General features: G+C 47.6%; 1 protein-coding gene across 1 annotated transcript; it reads left to right on the top strand.

Moving 5' to 3' along the window:
* Positions 1 to 4,957: 4,957 nt before the first annotated feature.
* Positions 4,958 to 6,128, top strand: LOC121445637 (transcription factor SPT20 homolog; the record flags this gene model as incomplete). The annotated part of the gene is made up of 1 exon (XM_041647788.1): positions 4,958 to 6,128. A coding segment is annotated over exon 1 (1,171 nt), but the record flags the coding sequence as incomplete, so codon positions are not given.
* Between the last annotated feature and the right edge of the window lie 7,785 nt (positions 6,129 to 13,913).

Below are 13,913 nucleotides of genomic sequence, written 5' to 3'. Positions count from 1 at the left end.
CATATTCTGTTGTCCTGTGTCATGGAGGTCCTGTATCTTTGGATCAACAGGTCTGGTCCCTTTACATACTCCAGCAATTCAGGTAAATGTTGGGGTGAGGTAATTCATAGCCCTGGTTCTGGGCCTGGGTGATAGTCAATCTGCCAGTTTTCCCTGGGTAAGCTCTCCAGCACTGCCTTGGCCAGCTCACCCAATGCATCCTGCAGCAAGGAATGGGGCCAGTTCTCCTGCTCTCAGATCCTCAGATCTGGTCACCCACAATCACACCACCAAAGCCAGCTCTACTGTTTTGCCCAAGCAAGGTGCAGGGCCCTATCTCCTGATTACTGAAGGGGGCATACGAGGGGAGGCAGAGTCAGCTCTCCTGTGTGCGCGCACACACACACACACAGAGTGAGCATGGTCAGCTCTAATGTGCTCAGGCAAAGAACTTTCAATCCAACCAAATATAATGTATCTATGATAATGTATAACAATCACAATTCCTACTGAATTTTTTTTTTGGGGGGGGGTTGAGACAAGGTTTCTCTGTAGCTTTGGAGACTGTCCTGGAACTAGTTCTGTATACCACCAGACTGCTCTTGAACTCACAAAAATCCTTCTGTCTCTGCCTCCAGAGTGCTGGGATTAAAGCCGTGTGCCACTGATTTTTTTTTTAAAAAACCGTTATGATAGTGCAGCACTCCTTAGGCAGAGATACACAGACCTCTGTGAGTTTGAGGTCAGACTGATCTACATGTTGAGTTCCAGGCCAGCCAGGGCTGTACAGTGAGACTCTGTCTCAAAAACAAAGCAAAGAAACCAAAAAATATATATATTTATTATAAATCTGCCTACTTCTGGGACTTCACAAACTTATCTTGGATTCTTGTTGTTATAGGCAATTACAGTGAATATTGGTGTCATTGCTGTATGTAAATCTAAACATTAGAGAATCTAAACATCTGTCAAAAAAGAACTGGCAAATTTCAAGGCAACAAAAGGATTGGAAAATGAGATTCTATAAATAGTCAAAGAAATCTAACAACATAAAAAAATAGAGAGAGCGAGAAAGAAAAAGAAAGAAAGAAAGAAAGAAAGAAAAGAAAAGAAAAGAAAAAAGAAATAAAGAGAAAAGCTGGGGTTGGAGAGATGGCTCAGCAATTACGAGCTCTGGTTGCTCTTCCAGAGAACCTGGGTTCCATTTCCAGCACCCACCTGGCCACTCACAACCTCTGGAACTCCAGGCCCACAGGGATCTGATGCCTTCTTCTGGCCTCCGAGGGTATTACACATGTGTGGTACAAAAACAAACGCGTGGGCAAAACACCCTACACAAAATAATAATAAAAAGAAAAGAAAAACTAGAAACACATAGGAAAATAAAAGCTAAGTAGTTGTGAATAAGAACGCCACGTTACTCTGTCTCGGAAAAAAAAGAGTGCCACGTTACTGGGCGATGGTGGCGCACGCCTTGAATCCCAGCACTCAGGAGCAGAGGCAGGCGGACCTCTCTGAGGCCAGCCTGGTGTACAAGAGCTAGTTCCAGGACAGTCAGGACTACACAGAGAAGCCCTGTCTCGAAAAACCAAAAAAGAAAAAAAGAAAAAGAAAGAATGCCATGTTATGTGTCTAGCTATATGAAAAGCCTGGGGCAGGAATAGGAAGAAGCCTTGTGATAACTCACTCTTAGCATCCGGGCGAACATGGCCACACCCGCTGAGGACCTTATAGGGTGCCTCACACCTGCTTGTTAGAAGGCCCGTACCCTGTCCCTTTAAAAGGCGGAACTCTGCCTGCCTCTCCCACTTCCTCCTCTTCGCCTTTCTCTCTCTACATCTCTCTTCCTCTCCCTCTCTCTTTCTCTCTCCCTTCCCTTCCCCCAGTCCCTTTATCTCAATAAAACTCTCCACTTAAGTGCTGTCTACCTGGCATGTCTGTCCCTCACCGCCGTGGGTTCTCACCTGCCACGATTTAGAGCCACCAGCTGCCAAGGTCCCTCTCGGCAGAATTGTATCACTCACACCAAGCATACAGTGACTTTCTTAGGTATGCCAAATGGGTATCAGAAGCAGCCTAAACAATGGCGACAATAGATTCCAAATACAGATTTGTTTGTTTGTTTGTTTGTTTCGAGACAGGGTTTCTCTGTGTAACAGTCCTGACTGTCCTGGAGCTCACTTTGCAGACCAGGCTGTTCTCGAACTCACTGAGATCTGCCTGCCTTTGCCTCCCGAGTGCTGGGATTAAAGATGTGGGCAATCACATTATTTTTTACAGACATAGTCTCACTGGAGGGTGGTAGCAGCGCATGCCTGTAGTCTCAGAGGTAGATGCAGGTGGATCTCTGGGTTCGAGGAAAGAGGGGGGGGGGAGGGAGGGAGGCAGGGAGAGAGAGAGAGAGAGAGAGAGAGAGAGAGAGAGAGAGAGAGAGAGAGAGAGAGAGAGAGAGAGAGAGAGAGAGACCCTCAGGTGACTTGTACGGCCAAGCTGGCCTCAAACTGGTTATGTATGCCAGGCTGGCCTCGAACTACCAGAGATCTGTCTACCTCTTCCTCCCACAGATTGGTTCTTTTTTTTTTTTTGGTTTTTCGAGACAGGGTTTCTCTGTGGCTTTGGAGCCTGTCCTGGAACTAGCTCTTGTAGACCAGGATGGCCTCGAACTCACAGAGATCCGCCTGCCTCCCGAGTGCTGGGATTAAAGGCGTGTGCCACCACCGCCCGGCTCACAGATTGGTTCTTAAAGGGCCCACCCAGACAAATAAAATGGTGCACGATGACTCTGCAAGTTGTTCGGGTGTGAAATGGTGGATATCGAAACTGTAACAAAAAAATTTGCTACGCGCGCTCAAGCCCCCAAAACCTTCCCGCCTCTCCTGCGGAAACAGGGCGGGCCCTGGAAAGGAAGTTTGAAAAGGGACACGCCTACCCACGAGGCTATATAAGGAGGGCGAGCCCGAGCGCGGCATTCAGCGTGCAGAAGGCAACAGGGGAAGACGACGCGGCAAGCTTGCCGCTCGTCAGCCCCATCAGCCCTTCACGTCCATTTTGCAGCACAGAGCGCACCAGGCCGACCCACCTGCAGTGAGCGACGAAGAGCGCCAAAGGTATGGATGCTTTTAAAAACTTGCAAAATTTGCCGGGCTGAGGTGGCGCCCTTTAACCCCAGCCCTCGGGAGGCAGAGGCAGGCGAATCTCTGTGAGTCCGGCAGCTTTTCCACCACAGAGCGCCCCAGGCCGACACAACGGCAGCGAGAGCCATATTTCCCGATGGTGGTGGCGCCTGCCCGCCTTTAACCCCAGCCCTCGGGAGGCAGAGGCAGGCGAATCTCTGTGAGTCCGAGGCCAGCCTGCTCCAGGGCAGCTTTTCCACCACAGAGCGCCCCAGGCCGACACACCGGCAGCGAGCAGCGAGCGCCAAAAGTACAGACGCTTTTGTAAACACTAGGACAATTTTTCCTGGCGGTGGTGGCTCCCGCCTTTAACCTCAGCACTTGGGAGGCAGAAGTAGGCGAATCTCTGTGAGTTCGAGGCCAGCCTGTTCTTTTTCCAGTACAGAGCGCACCAGGCCGACACACCGACGGTGAGCGCCAAAGGTATGGATGCTTTTAAAAACTTGCAAAATTTTTCCAGGCGGTGGTGGTGCCCTTTATCCCCAGCACTCGGGAGGCAGAAGTAGGCGAATCTGTTAGTTCGAGGACAGCCTGGTCCAGGACAGCTTTTCCACCACAGCGCACCAGGACAACACACCGACAGTGAGCACCAAAGGTATGGATGCTTTTTAAAAACTTGAAGAATTTTTTCGGGTGGTGGGGGCGCCCTTTAACCCCAGCACTCGGGAGGCAGAAGTAGGAGATTCTCTGTTAGTTCGAGGCCAGCCTAGTCCAGGATACCTTTACCAGCACAGAGCGCACCAGGCTGACACACTGGCAGTGAGTGCCAAAGATATGGATGCTTTTTAAAAACTTACAAAATTTTTCCAGGCGGTGGTGGCGCCCTTGAAACCCAGCACTTGGGAGGCAGAAGTAGGCGAATCTGTTAGTTCGAGGCCAGCCTAGTCCAGGATACCTTTACCAGCACAGAGCGCACCAGGCTGACACACTGGCAGTGAGCGCCAAAGGTATGGATGCTTTTAAAAACTTGCAAAATTTTTCCAGGCAGTGGTGGTGCCCTTTATCCCCAGCACTCGGGAGGCAGAAGTAGGCGAATCTGTTAGTTCGAGGACAGCCTGGTCCAGGACAGCTTTTCCACCACAACGCACCAGGACGACACACTGACAGTGGGTGCCAAAGGTACGAATGCTTTTTTAAAAACTTGGGGAAGGGCTGGAGAGATGGCTCAGTGGTTAAGAGCACTGTCTGCTCTTCCAGAGGTCCTGAGTTCAATTCCCAGCAACCACATGGTGGCTCCAAACCATCTGTAAAGAGATCTGGCGCCCTCCTCTGGCGTGTGGGTATAAATGGAGGCAGAAAGTTGTGTACATAATAAAAACTTGGGGAATTTTTCCGGGTGGAGGTGGCGCCCTTTAACCCCAGCACTCAGAAGGCAGAAGTAGGCGATTCTCTGTTGAGTTCAAGGCCAGCCTGGTCTACCTGGTCTACAAGAGCTAGTTCCAGGATAGTTAGAGTTGTTACACAAAGAAACCCTGTCCTGAAAAAAAAAACTTGCAAATTTAAATGTAGCTCTTGGTTCCTTTGGCTTGTCTTCGCAGTTAAGTCAGGGTCTCTCGGTGCAGCCCAGACTGGTTTGCCCATGCCTAATCCCCCAGAATCTAATCCCCCAGAATACAGTACAGGAATTGGCAGCATCTGCATCACACCAACGGGAGGCAGGTTTCTTGGGGTCCGTATTAAATTCAAAGTGTACACTCCTACACAGAGTTGTAAAGTTTTGCCTCACCGTTGATAGAACTGCCATGATTTCTACCTGTTCACCAATACTTTTTGTTTTTCTTTAAGGGCCCCGATTTTCTATTAGGATGGAACAAACTTTACAGGACACTTTGGAGGGGGGCGATGAGACTGTTCAGCAGCAACCCCCTCCACTGAAACCCGCGTCTTGTGGGGAAAAATCTCTTCAGGAAAAACTGTATGACATTTATGTGGAGGAGTGTGAAAAGGAGCCAGAAGCAGAGGGCCTTCGAAGCAATGTCAACTTGCTAGAGAAGCTTATGAAGAGAGAGCCATTGCCATGTTTAGTGGTCAGCCTGTACCCAGAAAACCAGGGCTATTCTCTCATGCTCAAGGATAAAGATGGAGTCCTTATAGAGCCCTATCCAGGGCCGTATGTAGGACAGAAACTGCTTGAATATTTGGATGCTGAAGAGTTACCTTCCTTTCTGATTGATATTCTGGAAAAGTCTCCTGTGAATGTTTTTCACAGTGGCTGTGTCATAGCAGAAATCCGAGACTACAGGCAGTGTGGTGACATCTACCCTCCCGAGGAGCCTGCTGCAGAGGCTGCTGTGTCCTCTCCTGCTTGCCAAGTCCGGCATATTCTCTTACGTCCAACGATGCAGTCTCTAGTAAGCGATGTCGAGTCCATGACAAGTGACAGCAGTCAGTGGACCCAGGAAGCAAAACAGGAGCTTGAGAGCCAACTGATCTTAGCTACAGCAGAGCCACTGTGTCTGGATCCTTCTGTTGCTGTCACCTGCACGGCCAACAAATTGCTGTTTAATGAGCAGAAGATGAACACTAACCCCATGCGGCAATGCTTCAAGAGGCATGCATGCCCCTCTCTGGATCAAGAGGAGGTACCATCTGGGTGTTCTTGTCCCCCTGACTTAATGACAACCACTCCTTGCAAAAAGCAGGCAAAAATAAGTCCAGATAACCCATCTGACCTGCAGATTGATGGAACAGAAACATGCAACCAGAGTCCCTGTGAACTGACTGTGCCTTCAGAGATGGACTTGGAGAGCTTTGTTAAAGAGTTGCTATCTCTGCCCTTTGATGAGACTGAACCAACCATCTCAGCAATTCCTGAGGTAAAATATGATTGTATGTTTGATTGTGAGGATGACAGTCAGCTATGGGATAGGAATGAAGATATCATGGAGTGCCTTAATACGCTTCTCAATGAGGAAATAGAGCCACTTCCAGAGGGCAGCAGTGCTAACGCCATGTCTCTCCCTCCTGTTGCCCTGGGTGATTATTCAGATGATTTCCTGACAGGGATAAACACTGAGCCAAGGAAGACAGTGCCTATGTGCCAGGAGGCTGTCCAGAGCCAAGCTAGTTGTCCCAGCAAGATGCCACAGGGGTCCAGTAGCTCAGTCTGTCCTCCTCAGCCCACCCCAGGGAAGAAGTGGTCTTGTAGCTCAGTCTGTCCTCAGCCCACCCCAGAGAAGAAGCGGCCTAGTAGCTCAGTCTGTCCTCAGCCCACCCCAGGGAAGAAGTGGCCTAGTAGCTCAGTCTGGCCTCCTCAGCCCACCCCAGGGAAGAAGCCCACAGCCAGTCTAGTGTCATTGTCAGCCTTAAAGAAGGAAAGCAAAATTCCTCTACTGGTGTCACTGGCCCCCATCTCGAGACAGGGCCCCTCATCTCTCAGGTCTGTCACACCAGAGGCCAGGCGAGACCCGCCTCCTGCTCCTCAAGCAGTCAGGGTGGTTCAGCGGACCACTGTGGGAATGAGCAGAGTTCCTCCAGCTGGCCAACCCAGTGCTAGGTCATCAGAAAACAACCCGAAGATCCAGCCCCCCACTTGGACCACTCGTGTTCGCGTGATCCGTTTGGTAAGGTCTACTATGGTGGGTAATTCAACCCAGGTCCCAGTCCGCCTCACTAGCGCCCCAGCTGCTGAGGGAACCAGTCATAATAGCCACATTCCAACCAGAGAACCTAGGCCAGCACAGCGCACCGTGAGGCCACCTGTGCGACTCATTATAAATAATACAGCAAATCCCATAAGTGTAAGGACTCCCCCTGGCTCTCTCATTATGCACACAGACTCTCAGATGTCATCCCAGAGACCACTGCAATTTCCACAGCAGACATATGTATTGATTCCAAAACAGCTGCAACCACCCAGCGCCCCTGTCCCCCAGCAGCCACAGCCAGGGCCAGCAGCTTCCTCCCAAGGGTCTAATCCTCAGCAGGTGTCCTTGCCAGATCAGCAAACTAGTCGCCTTAACAGTGAGGGGCCCAGAGTGGTTCAACAGACCCAGAGGTCTGTGGTATTTCGGGTGAGCTCCACCCCACAGAGCCACAGGCAGAATGTTCGGGCCCAGGGCTTCCAGGTCTCTGCTATCATGGTCCGGCAGGGGCAGAGGCAGGGGCAGACCCAGAATGTGCATGTGCGAATCATACCACGCATAGTGACTGTGTCCAGAGCAGACATTCGGTCCTCTGCACGTGGGAATGCAGCTAGCGAACCCAGTGATAGAGGAACGGGAGGGCAACCAAACCCCCCAAGGTCCTGACTCTTACTTCTCTGTAAAATGTACCAGTATTGAGCTAAATCATTCCTAGTTTTTATTTTTTTGTTGGTGTTTGGAATGTGTCAGTATGTGACTGCTTAAAATGCAAAAGTAAAAAGCTCAATGCCCAAAGTTTTGCGTAGAAACAGAGAAGGGATTTTAAAACCTAGGACTGTTTTGCTTATTTTGCTCCTTGTGTTTGATAAAGGAGTGTTTATTGTAGTGTCCCAGTGTGAATTCACATCTGAAATTTGTTATCTTTAGTAATTCCAGATTGTCATTTAGATAAACATTCAAAGTGCAGTCATAAGGGGCTGGACAAATGGCTCCACAATTAAGAGTACTTGCCGCCCTTTCAAGGGCTGGAGTTTGCTTTCCAGCCCCCACTTCAGTCACCTCCAGCTCCAGAAATTCTGACAGACACTTTTCTGGCCTCTGAGGGGACACACATGCATGTGTCCCTCTCACATAAATAGAATTGAAAAATAAAATAGCTCAAGCGATGGCTTAGTGCTTAAGAAAATGTGTGGCCTTGCAGAAGAGCGGGGTTTAGTTCTTTGTGCCGACATGGTGGCTCACAACCAACTGGAAGTCCAGTGCCAGGGGATATGATGCCCTCTTCTTAGCTGCATGGGCACCAGGTACCTACATGGTTCACATGCATATATGCTGGCAAAACTCCCAAGCACATAAACTTCATATGTTTTTTTAATTGCAACAATATACTTTAAGTTCATAACTTAGCAATAATTGAGAGGCTTATTGTAAATGATGATTAAAAACAAACACACATTTTGCTGTTTTAACAAAAAATTTGGAATGAGTTTTGTCTTCAATGGCTTTTTTTCTCACCACCCCTACCCGCCCCCCTCCCCAGCAAAAACAGGGTTTTTCTGTGTAGCCCTGGCTGTCCTGGAACTCACTCTGTAGACCAGGCCAGTCTTAAGTTTACAGAAATCCTCCTGCCTCTGCCTCCCCCCGAGTGCTGGGATTAAAGGTATGCCTACGCCACCACTGTTGAGGCTGTTTTAACAATTTTATAGTCACAGCTCAGTATTAGAAAGCACAATCCCAAAGCTGTGCCACGTGCTTCTAGAACTAATTCATTTGTTTTCGGGACTGAAACGCTGCACCCCTAAACCATAAAATCCCCCATTTCCTGTCCCCACCCCTGGCTGCTTATGCCTCCAGGAGTCTGAGTGCTCCCAGTACCTCACATGTGTGGAACCATGAGGTGCCTATTATATCAGACAGTCTTTTTCACTTGACATGATGTCCCCAAGGCTCGTGCATGTTGTGCCTTGTGACAGATTTGTAAAAATGATTTTCCTGTTAATATGTAAGGAACTGACTTGTGAACCAGGAGAAATGTCTTTCAGGAGAACTTAGTTTGTCCTTCTTAGTTTAAAAGGCCTGCATGCAGCATCTGAAATGCGATTGCTGCGAGCCCGCTGGAAAAACTAATCCCAAAGGAGACCAGAACAAAGGAAAGTCGTCACACTGAAATGTGTCCGCCCTAGACAGGCACCCTGTGCAAGGGAGTCGGTGGCAGATTTGTTTATGGCCCTCCCAGCCCTCGGAAGGTTTCCCAGCACTCGGGGCTCTGGCCAGCCCCAGCTCTCCTCCAGACCCTGCCACTGGCCTGGAAGAGGCAGTCTGGGATGGCTTGCTGTGGTGCTCCTTGGGAGGCCATTTACCTATTTTAGAACATTCTAGGATACTTGCACCAAGGGAATAAGCACTTGGAAATAACATTTACTGCTCTGCTTCTCCAGTGCCCACAGCCTTCTGAGCTGTAAAGTGGACTGTCGTCCTCCTTCTCCTTCTCCCCCTCCTTCTCTCCCTCCTCCTCCTCCTCCCCCTTCCTCTCCCCTACTCCTCTTCTCCATCCTCCCCCTTCCCCCTCCTCTCCCCCTCTACCTCTTCCCCTTTCCCCCCTCCTCCCCCTTCCTCTCCCCTACTCCTCCTCCCCCTCCCACTACCCTCTCCTCCACCTCTTCCCCTTCCCCCCTCCCCCTCTTCCCCTTCCCCCCTTCCTCCCCTTTTCCTTCCTTTTTCCCCTCTCCCCCTCCTCCTCCCCCCACCCCCGTTTATCCTTCCCCAGTTGTTCAGCTCATTTCAGTTTTCCTGTTTCAATGACCTGAACTGCTCCATCTCTTTTGATCTGTTCCCTTCAGAGAGTCGAGGTGTGCTGGGCTGGAGAGATGGCCTGGCCCTTAAAGGCTAGGCTCACATCCAAAACAGGAGAGAGTCAAGGGGTGATCAGTTCTGTAGGGTTACCCACACCAAGGTAACATTTCCGTTACCGTGATCCTTTCGCATTTATGACATTGGCGGCGCTGTGCAGTCAGCCCCTCTGTCTGTATGCCAACCATGCTCGGCACTTCAAAAGAAGTCCCGGGCCTCTTAGGCACAAAGGGGGAAGGCTTCCTCCCCTCCCCCCAGCCACTTTGCTTTGTGGCCCTATAGATTTAATTGTTCTTAGTGTTTATAGTGTATGACTTATACAGTGTTTGGTACAACGTTGTACATCTTGTGTCTGCCTTTTTGCCTGGCATGTGTTTGATGTGTATTCGTCTTGTACTATGCACCGGCACTTGGAGCCTCTTTGGCACATTCCCTGTGTATGGCCTGACCTGTTTATCTGTGTTTGGGCTGTTGCCATCTTTTGGCTGCTGTGGGTAGTGGTGCTGCCATCATTCAGACACAGGTGTTATTTTGCTGTTTGTTTTGTTCCTTTGTAACTCTTAAGGATAGTCTGCCTACATGAAGTCTGCCTTTGTAAGGGCACATGTATGTTTGTTTGCCTTTTGCCCTAAGAAGTGGAAACACGGCCTGTCCATTCTGAAAGAGATTAGCGAAGGGACGGTGATGTCACTGGCATAAACCATGCTGGGCTTCCGCGGTTGCTCTTCAACAAAGATTTGGCCTCCTTCAAGCCCGCTGGTTCCAGTGGCCACCAGAGTGACAGCGAGCAGACGGGAGCATCCTGGACAACACCAGGAGTGGAGCCTGCACTCGAAAGAAGTGACATGGTCCAGTGAGCAGTTACAAAGGACTGAGCTCAGCCTCTGAGCCCAGCAGATCTAACCTCAGTGTGCTGCCAGTTTTGGTGTCCTTCCTCCCTTTGCTCTGTAACCAGTCCATTCAGGTACAATAAGCAGAATGTTTTGCTTGAGAGATGTGTCCTTTGTTTTCAGACAGGCAAATAAATTCATCTTTGTTTCCAATTTCCATTTAGTGGCATCTGTTTGTTTTCATCCAGTGATCCCCATTGTGGTGACAATTTGTCTCTATCCAGGATCCTATCCCCATATTTCTTACCTCTCAACTAGTAGGCTGACAGACGGCAGCCCCAGAGAGCCTCCTGTCTGCTCCTGCCCCAGGAGGGGTCTCCAGAGTGCTGCAAAGCACAGCTGATTAGCTCCACGGTGCTGGCATCTGAACTCAGGGCCTTGTGGCTGTGCAATAATTTCTCTTAACCAACGTGCACTTTCTCCACAGGATTATTTTGAATGTGCTTTTTGGTATTCATGTCCTTTGCCAAGACTCTATTTAGTCCAGTTTTCTTATTGACTTGAATTAGACCTTTGCAAAGTATTTTAAAGACCTATTTACTACAATTGTTATTTTTCCCCTCTGCTATTAAGTCTTGTTAGTTTATTGTGGCCCACTTTTATGATAAAGTTTTCTATATGTATGAGTTTTTCCTTTGTCATTCTAGATCGTATTTTATGCCTCGAGTCCTTTTTTGGCTCCTGAGATTTTTGCATGAATTTACCAATGTTTCCCTCCAGTTATTTGTGGATTCCTATTTACATTTAAATTTCTGATCCAAATAAAATGCTATCAATGTAAAAAAAAATAGAATATGAAGTTCCAGATGTGATAGCTCACACTTGTAATGCCAGCATTCGAGAGTCTGAGGTAGGACTGGTTGCCTGAGCTACAGATAAACGCGCAGTCTTGACCCTGCTCCACAAAATAGAACCATGAAGGGGCTAACACAAGTTAGCCTGCTATCGTTTCATGGATGCTGAAAGAAGACAAACGAATATCGGGTCGAGACAGGACTTTATTATTTATAATGTAGCAAGCAGCAGTGAGAGATAGGTTATTGATTCCTTTCTCCCTAAAGTCCCATGACTGCAACAGTAATATGGGCCCAGGTAAATGTTGCACACACAGGGATGTGTGTCACAGCTGACCAATCCAAATGCAGGAAAGAGCAGCGCTTTTACTATTTTTTAGATTTATTTATTTGACATGTTCAAGCATTTGCCTGAATGTATATCTGCACCACGTGTGGAGTGGATGGAGGGTGGGGTGGGGGGAGTGGGAATGGGGATAGTCATGTAAAATGAGAAAAGATTGTGTTAAAAAATTTAATTAAAAAAAAGAATTGCCTTGATCATGGTGTCTCTCCACAGCAGTAGAACAGTAACTGAGAAAGTTTTCTAACATTTCTATGAAAAATTGTAGCTAGTCTAACAGGAATGTTGGAAATCATAGATGCTACCTCCCCCACCCCACCCCCACCTCCCATTTCTAATTAGTCCCAAAATTAAGTGCTTTACTCACGGGGGGGGGGGCTTCCAGTCCATGAGAACCTCAGTTAGTGGACCCTCGAAACACAGGAAAGAAGAAAATCACAAGTTACTGAACAGTTCAAAGATGTGTCCATTCATATCTATGAGACATAATGAAAAGAGCGCTCAGGCTCGGGATCCAGAGCAAACCAAACCAGCGTCACGATCGATGGTCACTAAGGACACACACTATGTGTGTCCTTCCAACTATCTGCTGAAATCCTGGCCACCAGTGTGGTGGAATTAGGGAATGGACCTTTGGGATGCGGTTAGGCCACGAAAGTGGAGCCCTAATGAGTGGGCTGGTGTTCTTATTAAAGGAATTCTGAAGAGCTTCTTCCCCTGTCTGCCATGTAAAGTCAGATAGGAGATGCTATCTACGGGCAAGGGGGCTTTCCTCAGACCTGAATCTTGCAGTGTCTGGATCCTTAACTTCCTATCCACCACAGCCCTTAGACGTTTTGTTGTTTATAAGCTCCACAGGGTAGGAGGTTATAGCAGCCCAAATGCTCTAAGATGAACATACTTTTTAAAGATACAATTACAGAGTGGGATGTTTACAGCACGTGCTGTAATCTCTACACCAGAGACGGAGACAGGAGGACTGCCACCAGTTCAAGGCCAGCCTGAGCTACTAAGTAAGATCCTGTCACAGAAAATATATGCAGAAATAAATAAATGTGAAGAGAAAAGGGAGAAAGCAAGGCTTGATCCCACTTAGGGTTTACGTGCCATACAGGATAGGAGAGCGTCTCAAGAGCGGCACAAAGGCATGCCTTAGTCCACATGACCCCTCACAAGGGTTTCCAGGAACAACGACTGGAAGGGAAAGCCTTCTTCATTAGCCACCACACTTTAGTGCCTAAGCCAGTCCATCTAGCACATGTTTTCACAAGAACTATCCTGTGTAATTGAGAAAAACGGAAATTACGTTTACTGTTCAGAAAAAATAAAATTGTATTCATGCATATTTCTGTATATAATTTTGTAGATAATCACTAAAATTATGCGCGATTATTTTAAATGGTAAATATAAATGTATTAGCCAAATATGAGAATATTACAAATATAAAACAAAGTAGTAGAGTTCAAACAAATATAATTTTATACATTTATAGATTTATTTGTTAAATTATATGTATATTAAGGATCACTATTTTACCTTGCTCAAAGAAATTCACGTAGACAGTATCTCTTATTCTATTTAGTCACCCAACATTTTCAAAAAAGTTAAAAACTTAAAATATTTTTAAAAGAAAAAAATCGTGTCATCAGATCCATTTTAATAAGGCTGACTAATGTTACTAAGTATATAACACTGTCTAATACCAAATTATCGTCAAAATAAATTGCTAAGAAAAAATGATAACCCCAACTATAATTTTAGTTTTGTCAGATATAAAAGCTAAATGTGACTCCTAGCCTACATTTTTCTGGAAAGATTGTTCATTACCTATTCATCTGGCTTAGAGAGCTAATGCCTTTTGCCATCACCGTTTCTATAACAATTTGGTCTTCACAGGGCCAAAGGCTGAAGGTGTCAGCTCTTGTAAGAACCTCTCCTATCTGGGATGACATTTACACTGTAAGTGGAGCCCCACCACTACGTCCCTACTTCTCTTTTCACACGTGCCTTTTCCTCTATTGTCTGTGCAGAAAGGGGGCCTGGCATCTGTCTGTTTCCCAGTCAGCTGCCTGCTTTTTCCTTCGCCGCTTTGGGAGCTCCCGCTCTGGGCCGTCACCTGTGGCTATGTCCTGCTTCATGTGTCAATTTGCTGGCACAGGGCAGAGGAGGGTGATACAGGGTATGCCAACAGCCCATGCCCTTAACACCCCTGCAGACCTCTTGGGAATATACCCAAGAGATGCCCTATCATACTACAAAAGCATTTGTTCAACTATGTTCATAGCAGCATTATTTGTAA

This window comes from Microtus oregoni, unplaced genomic scaffold (assembly GCF_018167655.1).
Source record: "Microtus oregoni isolate MIOR12 unplaced genomic scaffold, Mior012 000236F_ref0000158, whole genome shotgun sequence".
In the NCBI taxonomy this organism is placed as follows: domain Eukaryota; kingdom Metazoa; phylum Chordata; class Mammalia; order Rodentia; family Cricetidae; genus Microtus; species Microtus oregoni.
This window is presented reverse-complemented; position numbering and strand designations above follow the sequence as displayed.